At 37.8% G+C, this 15,586-nt stretch overlaps 1 protein-coding gene across 1 annotated transcript in view; it reads right to left on the reverse strand.

Annotated features, from left to right (window-relative positions):
* The window catches only part of Ophn1 (oligophrenin 1), a 312,287-nt gene that overhangs the window by 65,208 nt on the left and 231,493 nt on the right, over positions 1-15,586 (reverse strand). The window contains exons 16-18 of the mRNA XM_021187452.2: positions 3,720-3,804; positions 707-765; positions 536-545 (exon numbers count right to left, since the gene is read on the reverse strand). Coding sequence (XP_021043111.1) covers positions 536-545; positions 707-765; positions 3,720-3,804 — 154 coding nt within the window. The remainder of the gene's footprint in view (positions 1-535; positions 546-706; positions 766-3,719; positions 3,805-15,586) is intronic.

Below are 15,586 nucleotides of genomic sequence, written 5' to 3' on the forward strand. Positions count from 1 at the left end.
TCTCACATGTCTACACACACACACACACACACACACACACACACACACACAGGGAAGGGAGAAGGGTGGGAGAAAGAGAAGAAGATGGAACAGGGGAGGGAGGGAGAGAGGGAGGGAGGGAGGGAGGGAGAGAGAGAGAGAGAGAGAGGATGAGAGAGAGAGGATGAGAGGAAACAGGCAAATAAATAGGCACAGACAGAATAAATGAGAAAAATTAGAAACACATCCAAACATGGCAAGGAGAGATTAAAGAGCAAAAGAAACAAAATACAGGTCTAGAGAGATGAAGGAATTAGAAAGTGAGGGTAGACAAGACAGTCTCAGAGGCAGGCAGAACTGCAGTCACAGCAGGTTGTCTCTAAAGACCGAAGCAGAGCCTCTAGTAAGAAACATTTCAACACCTACCATTATGTGTGAGATACTAAGGCTGCGCTACCTTCCAAAGTCAATCACCCGAAGAGCCCAGAAGCATGCACCACATGCCTCAAGTTAACCAGTTTTCTTACAACCATGCCTCTAACATTGGTTATAAAACTTATCTACCTCTGAAAGCTAGCAAGCAGAAATGTTCTTACTTGGCGGTGTGCAAAATCTAAGTCGACTTTGGGAATTTTCCCCTCAAAACAGTTTTTTTTTTCTAGCTTACTGCTATGAAGTTACCAAGAAACCAGGACAACACAATTGATCTAGTAACTCAAATACTTACTGGCAGCAGAGACGAGTTCTTTATGGAGCTTATAAGTCATGACAGGTTCTGAGAGATTCCTGAAATGGATGCAGATCATCACTATTTTTGGAGGAAGGAGTAACCTTGGACTGAGTTCTAGGAGAAGTAAGGCCCCACAACTTAACCTGATGACACACATTTCATGGAAGCTTTACCAGTGGAATCCAATTTTAACAGAAGATCTCCAAAAATATAGGCTGAGGCTCCTAGCAAAGGTCTCCAATTAACTCCACAAAGTGATAGGAAATGAAAAGTAGTCTGGTCAATTCTCAAACAGACACACTCTAAACATGAGCATGTGCTTACAAGCTGATAGATCTTAAGAATTTCCAAGGCACCTTCATACCTGTTCTATTTGATCTTTCCACTGATTCTATGAAGTAGAGCGGGATTGAAACTACGTGATGAGTTATGAGATGGAGCAAAAACCTGTGAAATCACTAACCATAAAGGCGGAAGCATAAACAAGATCATTTGATAAGATGTTGTACACATTTCCAGCAAGGTTTCTATAGAAAGTAGTGTACGTTTACATTTCTACTTCTAAGTCCTGGAATCCCATGGTTTACTCTCTTAATCCATTAGAATCTGACTCAACCTAACTGCTCCAAAGAAACTATTCTTACCACACAAAGGCAACTGTCATTTTTTATGTGACCTTGTTGTGGCATTTGTGGTTGTTATCAAGCCTCCCTGAGACTTACCTCTTGGGAATCTGCTGAATCACTTGTTTTTTTTCTCAACCACTTTGGCCTTTCTGGGCCTTTTCCTCTGGGAACTTATCACGGTTCCTTTCTCTTTGAACAGAACTAGAGGGCTGGAAAACTCAAATATCCATAGACACTATGCAATTTTCATACTGTACATGTCATATTTAAATTGCATTTTCATGACAGTGCCTTTATTTTTCTACAGACAGCAGCCACATTGACTTCTGTAAATAAGCATGTGAACTTATGACTCAGATCTTTCCCTTTTTCGAGAAGGAAAATGAATAATTTTATATGGAAAATACTCATTTTTATATTTTGTCCATTGGTTTAATTCTATTTCAGTGGTATCAACCACTGTACAATACAGAGATGTCATAAAACTTTGTGATGCTCTTTTCCTGACAGTCTGCTCTCTTTCCTGGAGCAGAGGGGCATCTGTTCTTGTGTACCTAAGTACCAGCACAATTATGATTTCCATTCCTTCCACTGAAAGGCCCCAAAAGGTTCCTATGTCTAATTTCTTAATAAAGATTCTTTTTCCATGGCTAATCCAGATGTCTCTGTGGTCTAGCACATTCACTTTCTTGCAGATTGATTCCTACTCTGTCTGTTAGCCCAATCCAGATTACTTTCTCCCTCATGGTCATACACAACTGGTGAAAGAACTCCAGGCACAGACTCTTCATACCGTTTTTGTCCCTGATATGGATCTTTATATAAATAAAAATAACAATAAATAAGCTTTGCATCTTGACTGCAGATAGAATGTGACCTCATGTTCTTACTGCCACTTCCCTACCATGAGCCAAAGTAAATTCTCCTTCCTTAAAAACTGTATTTAAATAAATCAATAGTGATGACAGGCTACTGTATGTTACAGCCCGAGCAATGCTCAACTCTTACTAAATGTGTTGCACAGACATAGTTTTAGGCTTAACTTCCCCCTTCTGCTGATTAGACTTGAGCTAGAAAAGGTTTAAATTTGAGAAAAGCCTTTGAAACACATCTTTGAAAATACTAACTCCTTTCAAGGAGGATATAGACAGTACACCACTTAGTCCCAACTACTCTCATTATCCCAAGTCTTTGGAGATCATTCATATAAGATTAATTATTATCTTTATTAAACTATCAATGTAATCCAAAGACAGGCCATTGAAAAAAGAGATGGAGGGAGACACCCCAAGACAAGCCATGTCTTAAAGCATAGATTTAAGTTTTAAAAATTACCACCTAGAATCACAAACACACTTCGTTGGGGAAGCAGGAACCTCAGTTTCCCAATCTGTAAAAAAGAGTATTGCACTGCCTCTGGTACACAAGTATTGGGGTAAGAATAATATCAATGAAAGTATCAATATAAACAACTAGCACACTGCCTAGCATACAGTAATCCCTCAAACAGCATTTCCTTTCCTTTCTTTGGAAGGTAGAGTAGACAAGTTTCATTCCCATTTATATGAAGCTAGAACTACACCAAGATTATGCTATACTGGAAGGTCACTCAACAGCCATGTCATGCATGACCCTACTGTTTGGAATAATGAGAGTTTAAATACCTATCTTAATGCTAAACAGTCATTAAAATTGAAAACACTTGGGTTTCAAATACTATAGGGCATAAAGAATGGTAATTAAAAACTGAAGGGGAACCATGTGTGCTAGCACACACTTTTAACTCCAGCTTCCCAGAGGCAGAGGCAAGTGGATCTCTGTGAGTTGGAGGCCAGCCTGGTCTACATAGGAGGTTTCAGGCCAGGCTACAAAGTGAGACTCTACCACAAAAAATTAATAGAATGTTGCTAGTGAGTTAATATTTTTCTTACTGCTGTTACTTCATTTATCTCCAACATTGAATTTTCTTCTATAATTCCACTTCTATGGATTAAAACATGACAGCTCAGTATAGCCTTCTATTTCTGAGCTATATCTATAAGATGATAGTTTTAAAACATAGTGCATTTTTTGAGTTACAAATCTTAATCTTCATAAAGTATGTTTTCTAGATCTTAAGCTGATGGCACATGACTATAATTCTAGCATTCAGGAGGCTGAGCCGGGATGGTTATATCAATTTCCAGTCTAGCCTGGGCTACATAGTTAGTCCCTGACACAAAGTCAAACAAAGAAAAAACATCCTATATACCTTCTTAGAAAAAAAATCCTCTTTTATTTAGCAACCTTTTCCAACTTTCTGAACCTAAGACTCTACTCCAATCTCTATCCAGACAAATTCCACCAATGATGAAGAGCAAAATCCCAATTCAAATAAAGCATACCTGAGGTAGAATTTTAAAGAGCTTGTGATTGTCTTAATGTCCCAGTCACTGTTATGGAAATCGACATCCCCTGGACATTTTGGATCTAAGAGAAGAACAAAACAACAACCAAAACAGTTAATCTTCCAACAAATCTTATCTTTTTTAAATGAAGTATATTAATTAGTATTAATTGATTAATTGAATTTTCAAGAGACCAAAACTTTGCAAAAAAAAAAAAGTCTATTGTACTTGCAAAGATTCACTTGTGTTTTGGCCCAGTATGTAAGAAATTTGGAACTCATCACTTCTAAATGCCCTGTGAGAAAAAAAAATTGCCGAAGGAACTGAAAAATTCTGCAAATTACCAAAATTCTGCAATGGTGAAGACAACTGCCGCTGCCAAACTGTGAAGATAAACAGCCTGCTACAAAGTCAGCACTTGCTGGCAGAAGCTTGAGAGTAGCAACTCCATGGAAACCAATACCAACACAGGCAAACCTAATCTGTAAATGAAAAACTTGCTAAGACCCAGTATATCTGAGTTTCAGAGGCAAAACTAACTGAGTGCCCAAATCTCATTAAGGAACCCTGTGGGTTTGGGTGCTCCTTTAATTTTACATTAAGAATGGTATCAGTTTTACAGAGTAGAACTCCAAGAGGAAAAAAAACCCCACAATTTCCTGACTCTGGTAAAGGTGGAAGAAAAGTAGCCATGTACCTAGAGCTTTGAGGCCTTAACAGAAGCTATTTTTACCATACTCTACTACTGCAGTTTTACCACAATCTGAATGAACTGGGTAATTGAAAAAATATTCAACTCCACACCCTGTCTATATCTCCTAAAAGGGGACATCAAAAATAAACTGAGAGGCACTGGGAAAAGTCACAGGCCAGGGGTACAATGCACTAGAAGACAAAATATCAGAAAGGTTATGGAACACTTTCCCCCTCTCATAATACCCGACCACCACATCAGTCAGCCTTCTGCATACTAACAGAACCCATTCTGACTAAAAGAATGAGATGACTCACTAAGCCTCTATGGGAAACCCAAGATAGAGAAAAGTCAAAACCACGAACTTAACCTGAGCCAAACATAAAGTTTCATATTAAAGATACATGTACCTCCATTATTTTTATCCATCGCATCATGTCTAGCTTTCAAAAAGTGAGAAAATACTGTTTAAGTATGTAGAAAAAACATGGGAATCATACTTTGATATGGATACTTTGAAATATAACCTCAGAATTTGAAACAGCTGTGATTAATATTAAGGGCTAGATAATACACAAAAGTGGTCAACGTAAAAGAAGAGATAGATGAAACAGAAGATAGGTACAAAATCCAAGAAGCATAAAAACAAATGCTAAAAATCAAAGCACTATAATTGGGAAGGCAGAACGCCTTTAGGAACTGAACAGGGCTGAGAGAAACATCAGCGAGTCTAAAGAAATGCCAATGGGTATTTCTAAAATGGAAATACAAACAAAAACAGGTGAAGAGGAGAAAACAGAATCTAAAATTATGAAAGTTATGGTGTACATGTGATAAGAATCACCTTGAGGAAGTGATTCTTAAAAAGAAAAGATTAAAAAGAGAGTTTTGGATGTAGCTCAGTAGCAGAGTGTTTTTATTGCATGTGTGAGGTCCTGAGATCAGTTCCCAGTACTGAGGTGGGGAGGGGAAGAGAGAGGAATGGGAAAGAAAACAAAAGAGAGAATAAAGAGCAGACCAAGAGAGAGAGAGAGAGAGAGAGAGAGAGAGAGAGAGAGAGAGAAAACTGAATGAATAAGAATTTCCAAAAACTAATGATAAATGCCAAACCACAAATGCAGGAAGGAATCATCAGAAAAGACACAGACAGACAGACAGAAAGACAGAGAGACAGAGAGAAGAGAGACTGCTGAGAGTGAGTGAGGTACCTAGCTCCAATTACTCTAACTACAATCCAACCCTTACACCAAGGTGCTTGTTGCTAAATGACAATGTTTAATGAGTTAGGATATAGACTTCTAGTATTTGCAACTTACATTGTAAATCAAAGAACCGCCCCAAATCTCTCTTATATATATATGCATATAAAACCTACAAAAAATTAAGACCTCTCTAAAATTTAAGACCTGTTCAATAAGAGGGAAATCATGCCTGATACCAGAAACCTGGTCAATATGGCTAATAAAGCTACGGAACTTGGAGGAGAACCAACAACCACCACTTTACTATACCAGCATAATCCCTAACTATGGTCTAAATATTTGGCCTTATACCCGCAGATAAGTGTTATCAGTACCCCTCCCCTCATCAAGGAAATTTCTCTTTGCACCAGACTGAGACCATTGCAGAAAAACAATATCCATCAAAATTCCGAGTTAAGGAACCTACTCCCAACTGACACATCTACAATACAACTCCTGCACCTAAGGCTCTGCAATCAGTTTGGGAGATGGGGTGAAACAATTTTAAGAGCCAAACATTGGAAGTCTGTTGTGAGATTTCATCTCCTTGAAATGTCAAGGCAGTCTCAACATCATGGATATCTAAATAACACTCCAACAAGGAGACACAATAGATATGCTAAGGGAGGAGGGAAACTCCTAAGGCCTTGACTCCTAGACAAAGAACTGCTAAGAAATGCTGAACATGAGAAGAGAACCCCAATTGCTTTCCAATACCAAAATGATCAGCCCGGAAACCATACATACATACATGTAACATTATATGGACTAAGAAAGTTGGATTTACATTTTGTGTGTGTGTGTGTGTGTGTGTGTGTGTGTGTGTGTAAATATATGCATATGCATATAACAATAATTTAAGTAAGAGGCCATCAATTTGAAAGAGAACAAGGGGATAAATGACAGGATTGTACCAGGAAAGGATCTGGAAGGTGCATGGTGTAATTATAATCTCCATATTTTATGTTTGGCTTTACCCTAAGTCTCTTAGCCATCCACTTTTCAGATCCTGGTCATCCAGGCAATGTTGGGCATAGGCTCCCTCTCGTGGCTTCAGCCTCAAGTAACATCAGTCATTAGTTAGCCACTCCTACAAGCTCTGAACTACCAACCCCAACATATTTTGCAGGCAGGACAGGTTGTAGGTTGTAGGTTTTGTGCCTGTGTTAGTGTCCCAGCCCCACCACTGACAGCCTAGCCTGATTACAGAAGGTCACGGGCTCAGGCTCCATACCTTCCATTACTACAAGATTTGCTTATTTTTCATTGTCAACTTGATATATATATATATATATATATATATATATATATATATATATATATATATATATTAATGTTTATATAGAGATGTATAATACAAGTAAGTGCCCTAGTAGAAATGACACAAATTTCAAAACTCTACATAAATTTGTCACTGCTTTTACTATCTATTCTCTTGCAGTGATCTTTTTGTTATATCAAATTTAAATGGCTTAGTTTTCCCAAATTTGTGGGTGGGTATGCTGTGTTCTTTTATCTTTTGACGAGTCACATTTAACAAACTTTCTGGGTAAGTTTACAGAGTTACAGGTAAATTCATTTACACTGGATTTAAATGGGAAAGTCATCTTTTACTGAGAAGATCTGTGGTCAACAAATAAAAAAAAAACTCTGGAACTATCAAGTCTACTTCAGTAAAGAAGGTTATTGTTTTGATTTTGTCTTTTTATTCTAGCCAGGGTTGCATTAGGTCTCCTGGCTACCTGGAACTCTCTATGTAGACTAGGCTGACGTCAAACACAAGAGATATACCTATGTCTGACTCCCAGGTGCTAAGAAGATCTTCCAACTGTTAATAAGGACACATGCTCCAATATGTTCATAGCAGCCTCATTTATAATTTCTATTAGCTGGAAAGAACCCAGATGTCCCTCAACAAAGGAATGGATACAGAAAATGTGATGCATTTACACAATGGAGTACTACTCAGATATTAAAAACAATAAATTTATGAAATTCTTGGGCAAATGGATGTATCTGGAGGATATCATCCTTAGTGAGGTAACCCAATCACAAAAGAAGTCACTAGATATGCACTCACTGATAAGCGGATATTAGCCCAGAAACTTAGAATACCCAAGATACATCTTGCAAAACACAAGAAAACCAAGAAGGATGACCATCGTGTGGATACTTCATTCCTCCTTAGAATAAGGAACAAAATACTCATGAAAGGATATAGGTACAGAGACAAAATTTAGAGCTAAGATGAAAGGATGGACTATCCAGAGCCTACCCCATTCGGGAATCCATCCCATCATCAGCCACCAAACCCAGATACTAATGCACATGCCAGCAAGATTCTGCTGAAGGGACCCTGATATAGTGGCCTCTTGTGAGGCTATGCCAGTGCCTGGCAAACACAGAAGTGGATGCTCACAGTCAGCTATTGGATGGAACAAAGGACCCCCAATGTAGGAGCTAGAGAAAGTACCCAAGGAGCTTAAGGGGGCTGCAACCCTGTAGGTGCAACAACAATATGAACTAACCAGTACCCTCAGAGCTCGTGTCTCTAGCTGCATATGGAGCAGAAGATGGCCTAATCGGCCATCATTGGGAAGAGGGGCCCCTTGGTCTTGTAAACTTTATATGACCCAGCACAGGGGAAGGCCAGGGCCAAGTAGTGGGAGTGGGTGCGTAGGGGAGCAGGGGCGGGGGGGTATAGGGAATTTTCGGGATAGCATTTGAAATGTAAATAAAGAAAATAATAATAAATATAACAAATGAAAAAAGGTGTGCATCACTATGTTCAGCTAACAACAAGATATTTCCATATTTTTTGAAGTCATAACTTATCTCCCACATATAACCTAATTGCATGGAGGGAAAATTAACCAACTCTGGCCATCAAGAGAAACCTTAAACAATTATATGCTAACTATTTACGGTAATGTCTATGGTAGAACAGGAAGTATCTCAGAAGGCTGCTGTAGGGCCAGGATTTCAACCGTGGTCACTGGTAAAGGTAGATAACTGAACATACTTAGGGTGTGGGGGAATCTTAACACCATAGCAAGTAATAACAAAATAAAGTTAAAGCTCTTCAACTAAGGAAAAGATGAACAAAAGCCTATCCAGAGATGAGACACTGCCAGGGTCACACCGAGGACATCTGCAAAGAAAACGCTGGCAAGGTGGAAAATTATACAGTATGAGAACATGGCCCTGGGCAACGTTATAACCTGACACGATTGATTAGTATGAACTCGTTTTATGAGTATTTCAGTGAATTACAAGGTTTTGTCTTAGAAACAAACAACCTGTTAATATAGCATCATAAGCAGCTTTTATAAAAGCCTTAGCATATCAGAATTTGATTATCTCCCCATGCAACATATTGCATGCTCTATCCCAACCAAGACTAGAGGAACTGAGTGTATCTCAGGTACCTCTGTTAGGAGAAGATTTTGGCAAGCTTGTATCTTCTTTCTTCTGTATTCTATCACATACACATTTCCTCTTTGCTAATTTTGGGTTGTCTTTTGACCACAATAAATCATAGCCATGAGCATGACTATATTCCAAGTCTTGCCAGTCTCTCTACTTACCAAACGAGGTAGATTTGGTGACTTACAAGGCATATGAAGAGACATATTTTGGGGATTTGGCGAGAAAGACATACAATTTCCTTTTTAAATTTTGGAAATTTCAAGTAACTAGGCATGCATAGCATAGGCAATGATGACTCAGTGTAATGTACTAAATTCAACACTGACATGACAAAGATACAGGAACTGAATATGAAGAAAGTTTGCACAGACATATAGAGACATTTCAGTTACTAAAAGGAACACAAGTTAGCATTTAGGTGTTTGGATTTGTGAAAAATAATGTAGAATCACTGGGAAATCAAAAATCAAAATATAATTAAGGGAAGAAGAAAAAAATGGTATAACTCCAAGTTAATTAAGCACAAACTCAGAATTCTGAAGGTTTCACTCTCTCACTGTTGTATATAAACTGCATTAAGACTAGTCTAGCCGAGCAGTTGTGGTGCACACCTTTAATCCCAGCACTTGGGAGGCAGAGGCAGGTGGATTTCTGAGTTCGAAGTCAGCCTGGTCTACAGAGTGAGTTCCAGGACAGCCTAGGCTACATAGAGAAACCCTGTCTCAAAAAAAAAAAAAAAAAAACCAAACAAAAAAACAACAAACAAAAAGAAAAAAAGAAAAAAGAAAGAAAAGAGTAGTCCAACATCCCCCTAGAAACCACAATAAAATTGTGTCCACTGAAAAGAATAACGTCATTATTGACACATTTATTCGGCATATATTAGGTAGCTATTCTGTTCCAAGGACTGTTTCAAGGAGTTAAGAATATACAGTAAATAAAATTTCTACCCTCTGGAGATTCAATACATTAATCATTTCATAACTCATAACTAAGTTGGTTCAAGGTCTACAGAAAAGCATGAAAGGCTTGATCTTGGCACAAGACACACAATGAATGCGGAACATCATATTTATTAGAAAGGCACAATGCTTTCCAGGGTTTCTAACATAATGCTGAGATAGCCAGCGGCCAATCTGAGAATGGCCTTCCATGATGAATAGAAGTGGTCAATTGGATTATGAAATAATTGGATCTAATCAGAACAAGCTGAGTCTGTATATGAGTCTATGAATCCACAAGAGGAATAAAAACTTGATATAAGTATGATAGAAAACAAGGTCATAAAGAAGTAACTGTAATATGTATATATTGTCAAGAAGTTCTGCAATGATTTTCTGAAGGGAAGTAAGTACATAAAGGTTGATGAAAACCAGCTTACATCTTGGTTAGAATCCAGATCACTCATCCTGAACTGCTATTGTACTAATAGCCTCCAGATACATGTGGACTAGATTCCAACCTGTTGACATGAAGACACTTCATTATCTACCACAGAGAATACTTGCTTCCATAAATAGCAAGAGGGTAAAGATGGCATCTGAGTCAGATTCAACCTAAAGACATTTTGTTTGACTTATGATGGGTGTCTTATTAACCTGTAAAACATTTCAAACACGAGAAGAAAAACTTTAAAAAAAAAAGTGCTAATCATATCTTCATAACAGATTTATCCCAGACCATTGTACAAAAAAAGTAAAGTACTATCATTAAATTGATGCAGTCTAGGCACCATTTCCTTTCTACTCAGAGACAATCACTATCAATAGTTAATATGAATTCAGTATTTATCATTCATGTGATACACTACACACACACAATTTTGTTTGTTTCAAGTCTTTAAACTCTAGCCAAATGATAATAAAATGTATGAATCTTTCTGAAACTTTCTTTCATTAGTCAAATTATGCTTCAGAGATTTATACATGTTTTGATATCTCCTATTTAAGTTCAGGGTTGGCAAATTACCACCCTTGAGCTAAGAATCAATATTATTAAGCTTCATGGCTATCTAAAAATTAATGTCTTCTATAAATCCAATTTGTGCTGCACTTTCCTAGAACCAGAGATCTCTGAGCAACTTGTTGTCTAAATGAGCTCCTATGCTGCTGACTTGAGCAACACCCCTCAGCAAGACAATCCAAAAACCTATTCTCTTCACTCTTGCTAATAAAGAAGAAAGGACTGGGGCTATGACTGTGGCTGTAACGAAGAGGAAGATTTCAAAGAAGCCTGCCAGAAGATACTCTTTGGAAAGCAGGACAGGGAAGTCATTGACTCAAAATGCCAGTGATGGAAGAGAAGGACTTGCAATGAGATTTAGGACATCAATATAGAACAAGACGACTAGAATTCTGTCATTTGCAGGGAAATGGGAACTTTAGATCATGTTAAGTTGAATAAGTAAGTTTAATGTGTTTTCTCATATATGTGTTTGAAGAGAGGGGAAACGAGAAGGCAATGGGGGAAAACAAACAATATATGCAGAAAAAATAAATATGCAAAAAATTTATTTGACAGGAAGAACAAGTAACAGTGGGAGGGACAAAGAGAAAAAGAAGCAATAATGGGGAACAAAATGATATGCATGCATGAAAACGTCCTAATGAAACTCATTATTTGGTAAGCCAACTGTTCTAGTGTTAAAAATGCCCTAGAGACATGCCTCCAGTCCAGTCTTATCTAGACTCTGCCTCTGTTAAGTTTCCCCAGTTTGTGTCAAGTTGACAACAAAAACCAACCAGTACATTAACTAAAACTATGTAATTGAAAAAAATGGAACAAGAGACACAGAATGTTAATGATAGCCAATACAGACAAGAAAGGAGGAATTAACCACTAACTTGTATATACCATGCCACATCTGGTCTGTTCTCTTTGTCCATGCTATCTATAACTATGTTTAGGATACTGGTTATTGGGTACCATTTGATTTGAGCAGAAAGGATACATTTCCCAGTGCTGCCAATAGAAATCAAATGATTACAAAACTTAACCAATCATGCCCCATTTACCCCTGCTTAGCCTAGTTAAAGGTCTAGTCCAAGGTTTCTTTCCAGCACGGAAGAGATTCATCACTAATAATCCACATGTAAGAAAGAAAATGAAAATTAAATGGCCTTGGCTCCATGATGAAATGAACGAAAAGAGGTAAGTTCATTTAGATCTGCGTTATAGAAAATAGACATTACAAAACCATTCATTATAATAAGCACCTTATTCTTTTTTATTAGATTTTTCTTTATTTACATTTTAAATGTTATCCCCTTTCCTAGTTTCCCCTCTGAAAATCCCCTATCCTCCCCGCTTCTCTCCCTGCTCCCCAACCCACCCACTCCAGATTCCTGGTCCTGGCATTCCCCTACAAGCCTTCACAGGACCAAGGCCTTTCCTCCCGTTGATGACCGACTAGGCCATCCTCTGCTACATATGCAGTTAGAGCCACGAGTCCCACCACGTGTTTTCTTTGGTTGCTGGTTTAGTCCCAGGGAGCTCTGGGAGTACTGGTTAGTTCATATTGTTATTGCTCCTATGGGACTGCAAACTCCTTCAACTCCTTGGGTACTTTCTCTAGCTCCTTCATTGGGGGACCCTGTGCTCCATCTAATGGATGACTGTGAGCATACACTTCTGTATTTGCTAGGCACTGGCAGAGCCTCTCAGGAGACAGCTGTATCAGGCCCTGTCAGCAAGTTCTTGTTGGCATCTGCCATAGTGTCTGGGTTTGGTGGTTGTTTATGAGATGGATCCCCAGGTGGGGCTGTCTCTGGAAGGTCATTGCTTCAGTCTCGGCTCCGAACTTTGTCTCTGTAACTCCTTCCATGGGTATTTTGTTCCCCCTTCTAAGAAGGATCAAAGTATCCACAGTTTGGTCTTCCTTCTTCTTGAGTTTCATGTGTTTTACAAATTGTATTTTGGGTATTCTGAGCTTCTGGGGAAACGCAAATCAAAACAACCCTGAGATTCCACATCACACCAGTCAGAATGGCTAAGATCAAAAATTCAGGTGACAGCAGATGCTGGCGAGGATGTGGAGAAAGAGGAACACTTTTCCACTGCTGGTGGGATTGCAAGCTGGTACAACCACTCTGAAAATCAGTCTGGCGGTTCCTCAGAAAATTGGACATAGTTCTACTGGAAGATCCAGCAATACCACTCCTGGGCATATAGCCAGAAGATGCTTCAACTTGTAATAAGGACACATGCTCCACTATGTTCATAGCAGCCTTATTTATAATAGCCAGAAGCTGGAAAGAACCTAGATGACCCTCAACAGAGGAATGGATACAGAAACTGTGGTACATTTCCACAATGGAGTACTACTCAGCTATTAAAAACAATGAATTTATGAAATTCTTAAATGGATGGATTTGGAGGATATCATCCTAAGTGACCTTATTTCTTCTTTGTTTATTTGCTTGCTTGTTTTCTGAGACAGGATTTCTCTGTATAATGGTCCTTGGCTGTCCCTAAACTCACTTTTGATCAGGCTAGCCTTGAATTTACAGAGATCTGCCTGCCTTTGCCTCCTGAGTGCTGGGATTAAAGGTGTGTACTACCACTGCCCCGGTCAGGAGCACCTTATTCTTAAGAATTTACATAGCTGAGATAAAACTCTCAAAGGAACACAGAGTATGAGATAATATATAGAAATGTAGAGCTAATATCCATGCTACACAGTAGGAATAATGCTTAGGTCACCTGATACTTTGTATAGGCTTCCTGTATTTCTTTTAAAATCGAAATAAATTAGGAATACACAACTTATACAATAATAATATCTAAATGAATGTAATCATAAATTCAAATTTTTAATATTTCTAAAAGTGATTTGAATATTTTTATAGAGGAAAATTTGTAACGGAACAATGAAATGTCTCAAACACTAAGCACCATGAGGCTCTTGGCACATTCCTCAAATTCAGGAGTATTATTGTGAGGAATAACAAAGCCATAGCTGAGAATTGTAATCTAAAGGCTCTGCCAGAATCACCCCAGTAAATAATTCCTCACACCTGCAGCTTCAGACTTAAAATTCATACAATTTAAATAATTGACTTAGCAAAAAAGTAGCTTACATATATTAACCTTTCCAAATCCCTTGTAAATAGTCAAAATAACTATCATTATATTTTGAGTGGCAGGCTTTAATGAACATGGTTCAATCCAATTCATGAGATGTTTGCCAAAGTTTTAACCAGTGTGCATTAAATTAACAATCAGGTACACTGTTCACAGTAGTATGAAGCCATTAACCTGAGGGTTCAGATTTTTCTACCAATGTGATTTTTCTTACGACAATAATCTTTCATGTATATCCTACCTCTTAACTTTATCTTGAAAAAGGTAAACATGGAAAATAATGGAGAGAAAATATACTAATGGCTAATAAGCAAATAAAAAGATGATCAAAATCACGGATACACTCCCATTCACAAAAGCTTCAAACAAAATAAAATATCTAGGAATAAACTGTATAATGAAGTGAAAGTCCTCTATAATGAAAACTTTAGATCTCTAAAGCAAGAGAAGAGGAAGGCATGAAGAAAAGAAAATCATGCCCATTAGTAAAATTAATATTAGAAAAATGACCATTGTACCAAAAGTAATTTATAGATTTAATGACATCCCAACCACAATTCTAACAACATTCTTTAAAGAAATAGAAAAAAAATCCTAAAATTCACACACAATCACAAAGGGCCTCAGATAGTCAAAGGAATCTTGAGTAACAAAGACAATAATCCTAGAGGGACTGTCATTCCAGATTTCCAAAATCAGGCATGTAGACCAATAGAAGAAAGAAGACCCAAATATGAGGATACATAACTACAGACATTTGGTATTTAGCAAAGATACCCAAAACAAACACAGGAGAAAAGACTACATCTTCAACAAATAGTGCTGGAAAAATTAATGTCTACATAGAAAAGAATAAAATTAGACCTGTGTCTAACACACACACACACACACAGAGAGAGAGAGAGAGAGACAGAGANAGAGACAGACAGACAGACAGACAGACAGACAGAGACAACTCCAAGTGGATCAAACTCCTCAATATGAAACCTGAAACACTGAAAGTGTTGAGGAAAATTAGATTGTCTTCAAGATATAGGTTTAGGAAAAACTTTCTGAATAGGATCCATTTGCTCAGGAATGAAGGCCAATGACTGACAATTGGGGCCTCATAAAACTAAAATGATTATGCGCAGCTAAGGAAAAAAATCATTCAAGCAAAAGGAAGGTCGTGGAATGGGAGAGAATCTTTGCCAGGTATACATCTGACTGAAGAGTAACATACAGAATCTATAAAGAACTCAACAAACGAAGAGTTAAGAAAACAAATTACCCAATTAAGAGTAGGCTATGAATCTCAGATAAACTCAAATGAAAACATTTCTCACACATGAGGATCGAATCCAGAAAATTAGTTAACACATAAAATTGTTCAGTTACCATACAAAAACACTAGCAAGTCATTTTAAAAAGCCAAATGG

The sequence above is a fragment of the Mus pahari genome, chromosome X (assembly GCF_900095145.1).
Source record: "Mus pahari chromosome X, PAHARI_EIJ_v1.1, whole genome shotgun sequence".
In the NCBI taxonomy this organism is placed as follows: Eukaryota; Metazoa; Chordata; class Mammalia; order Rodentia; family Muridae; genus Mus; species Mus pahari.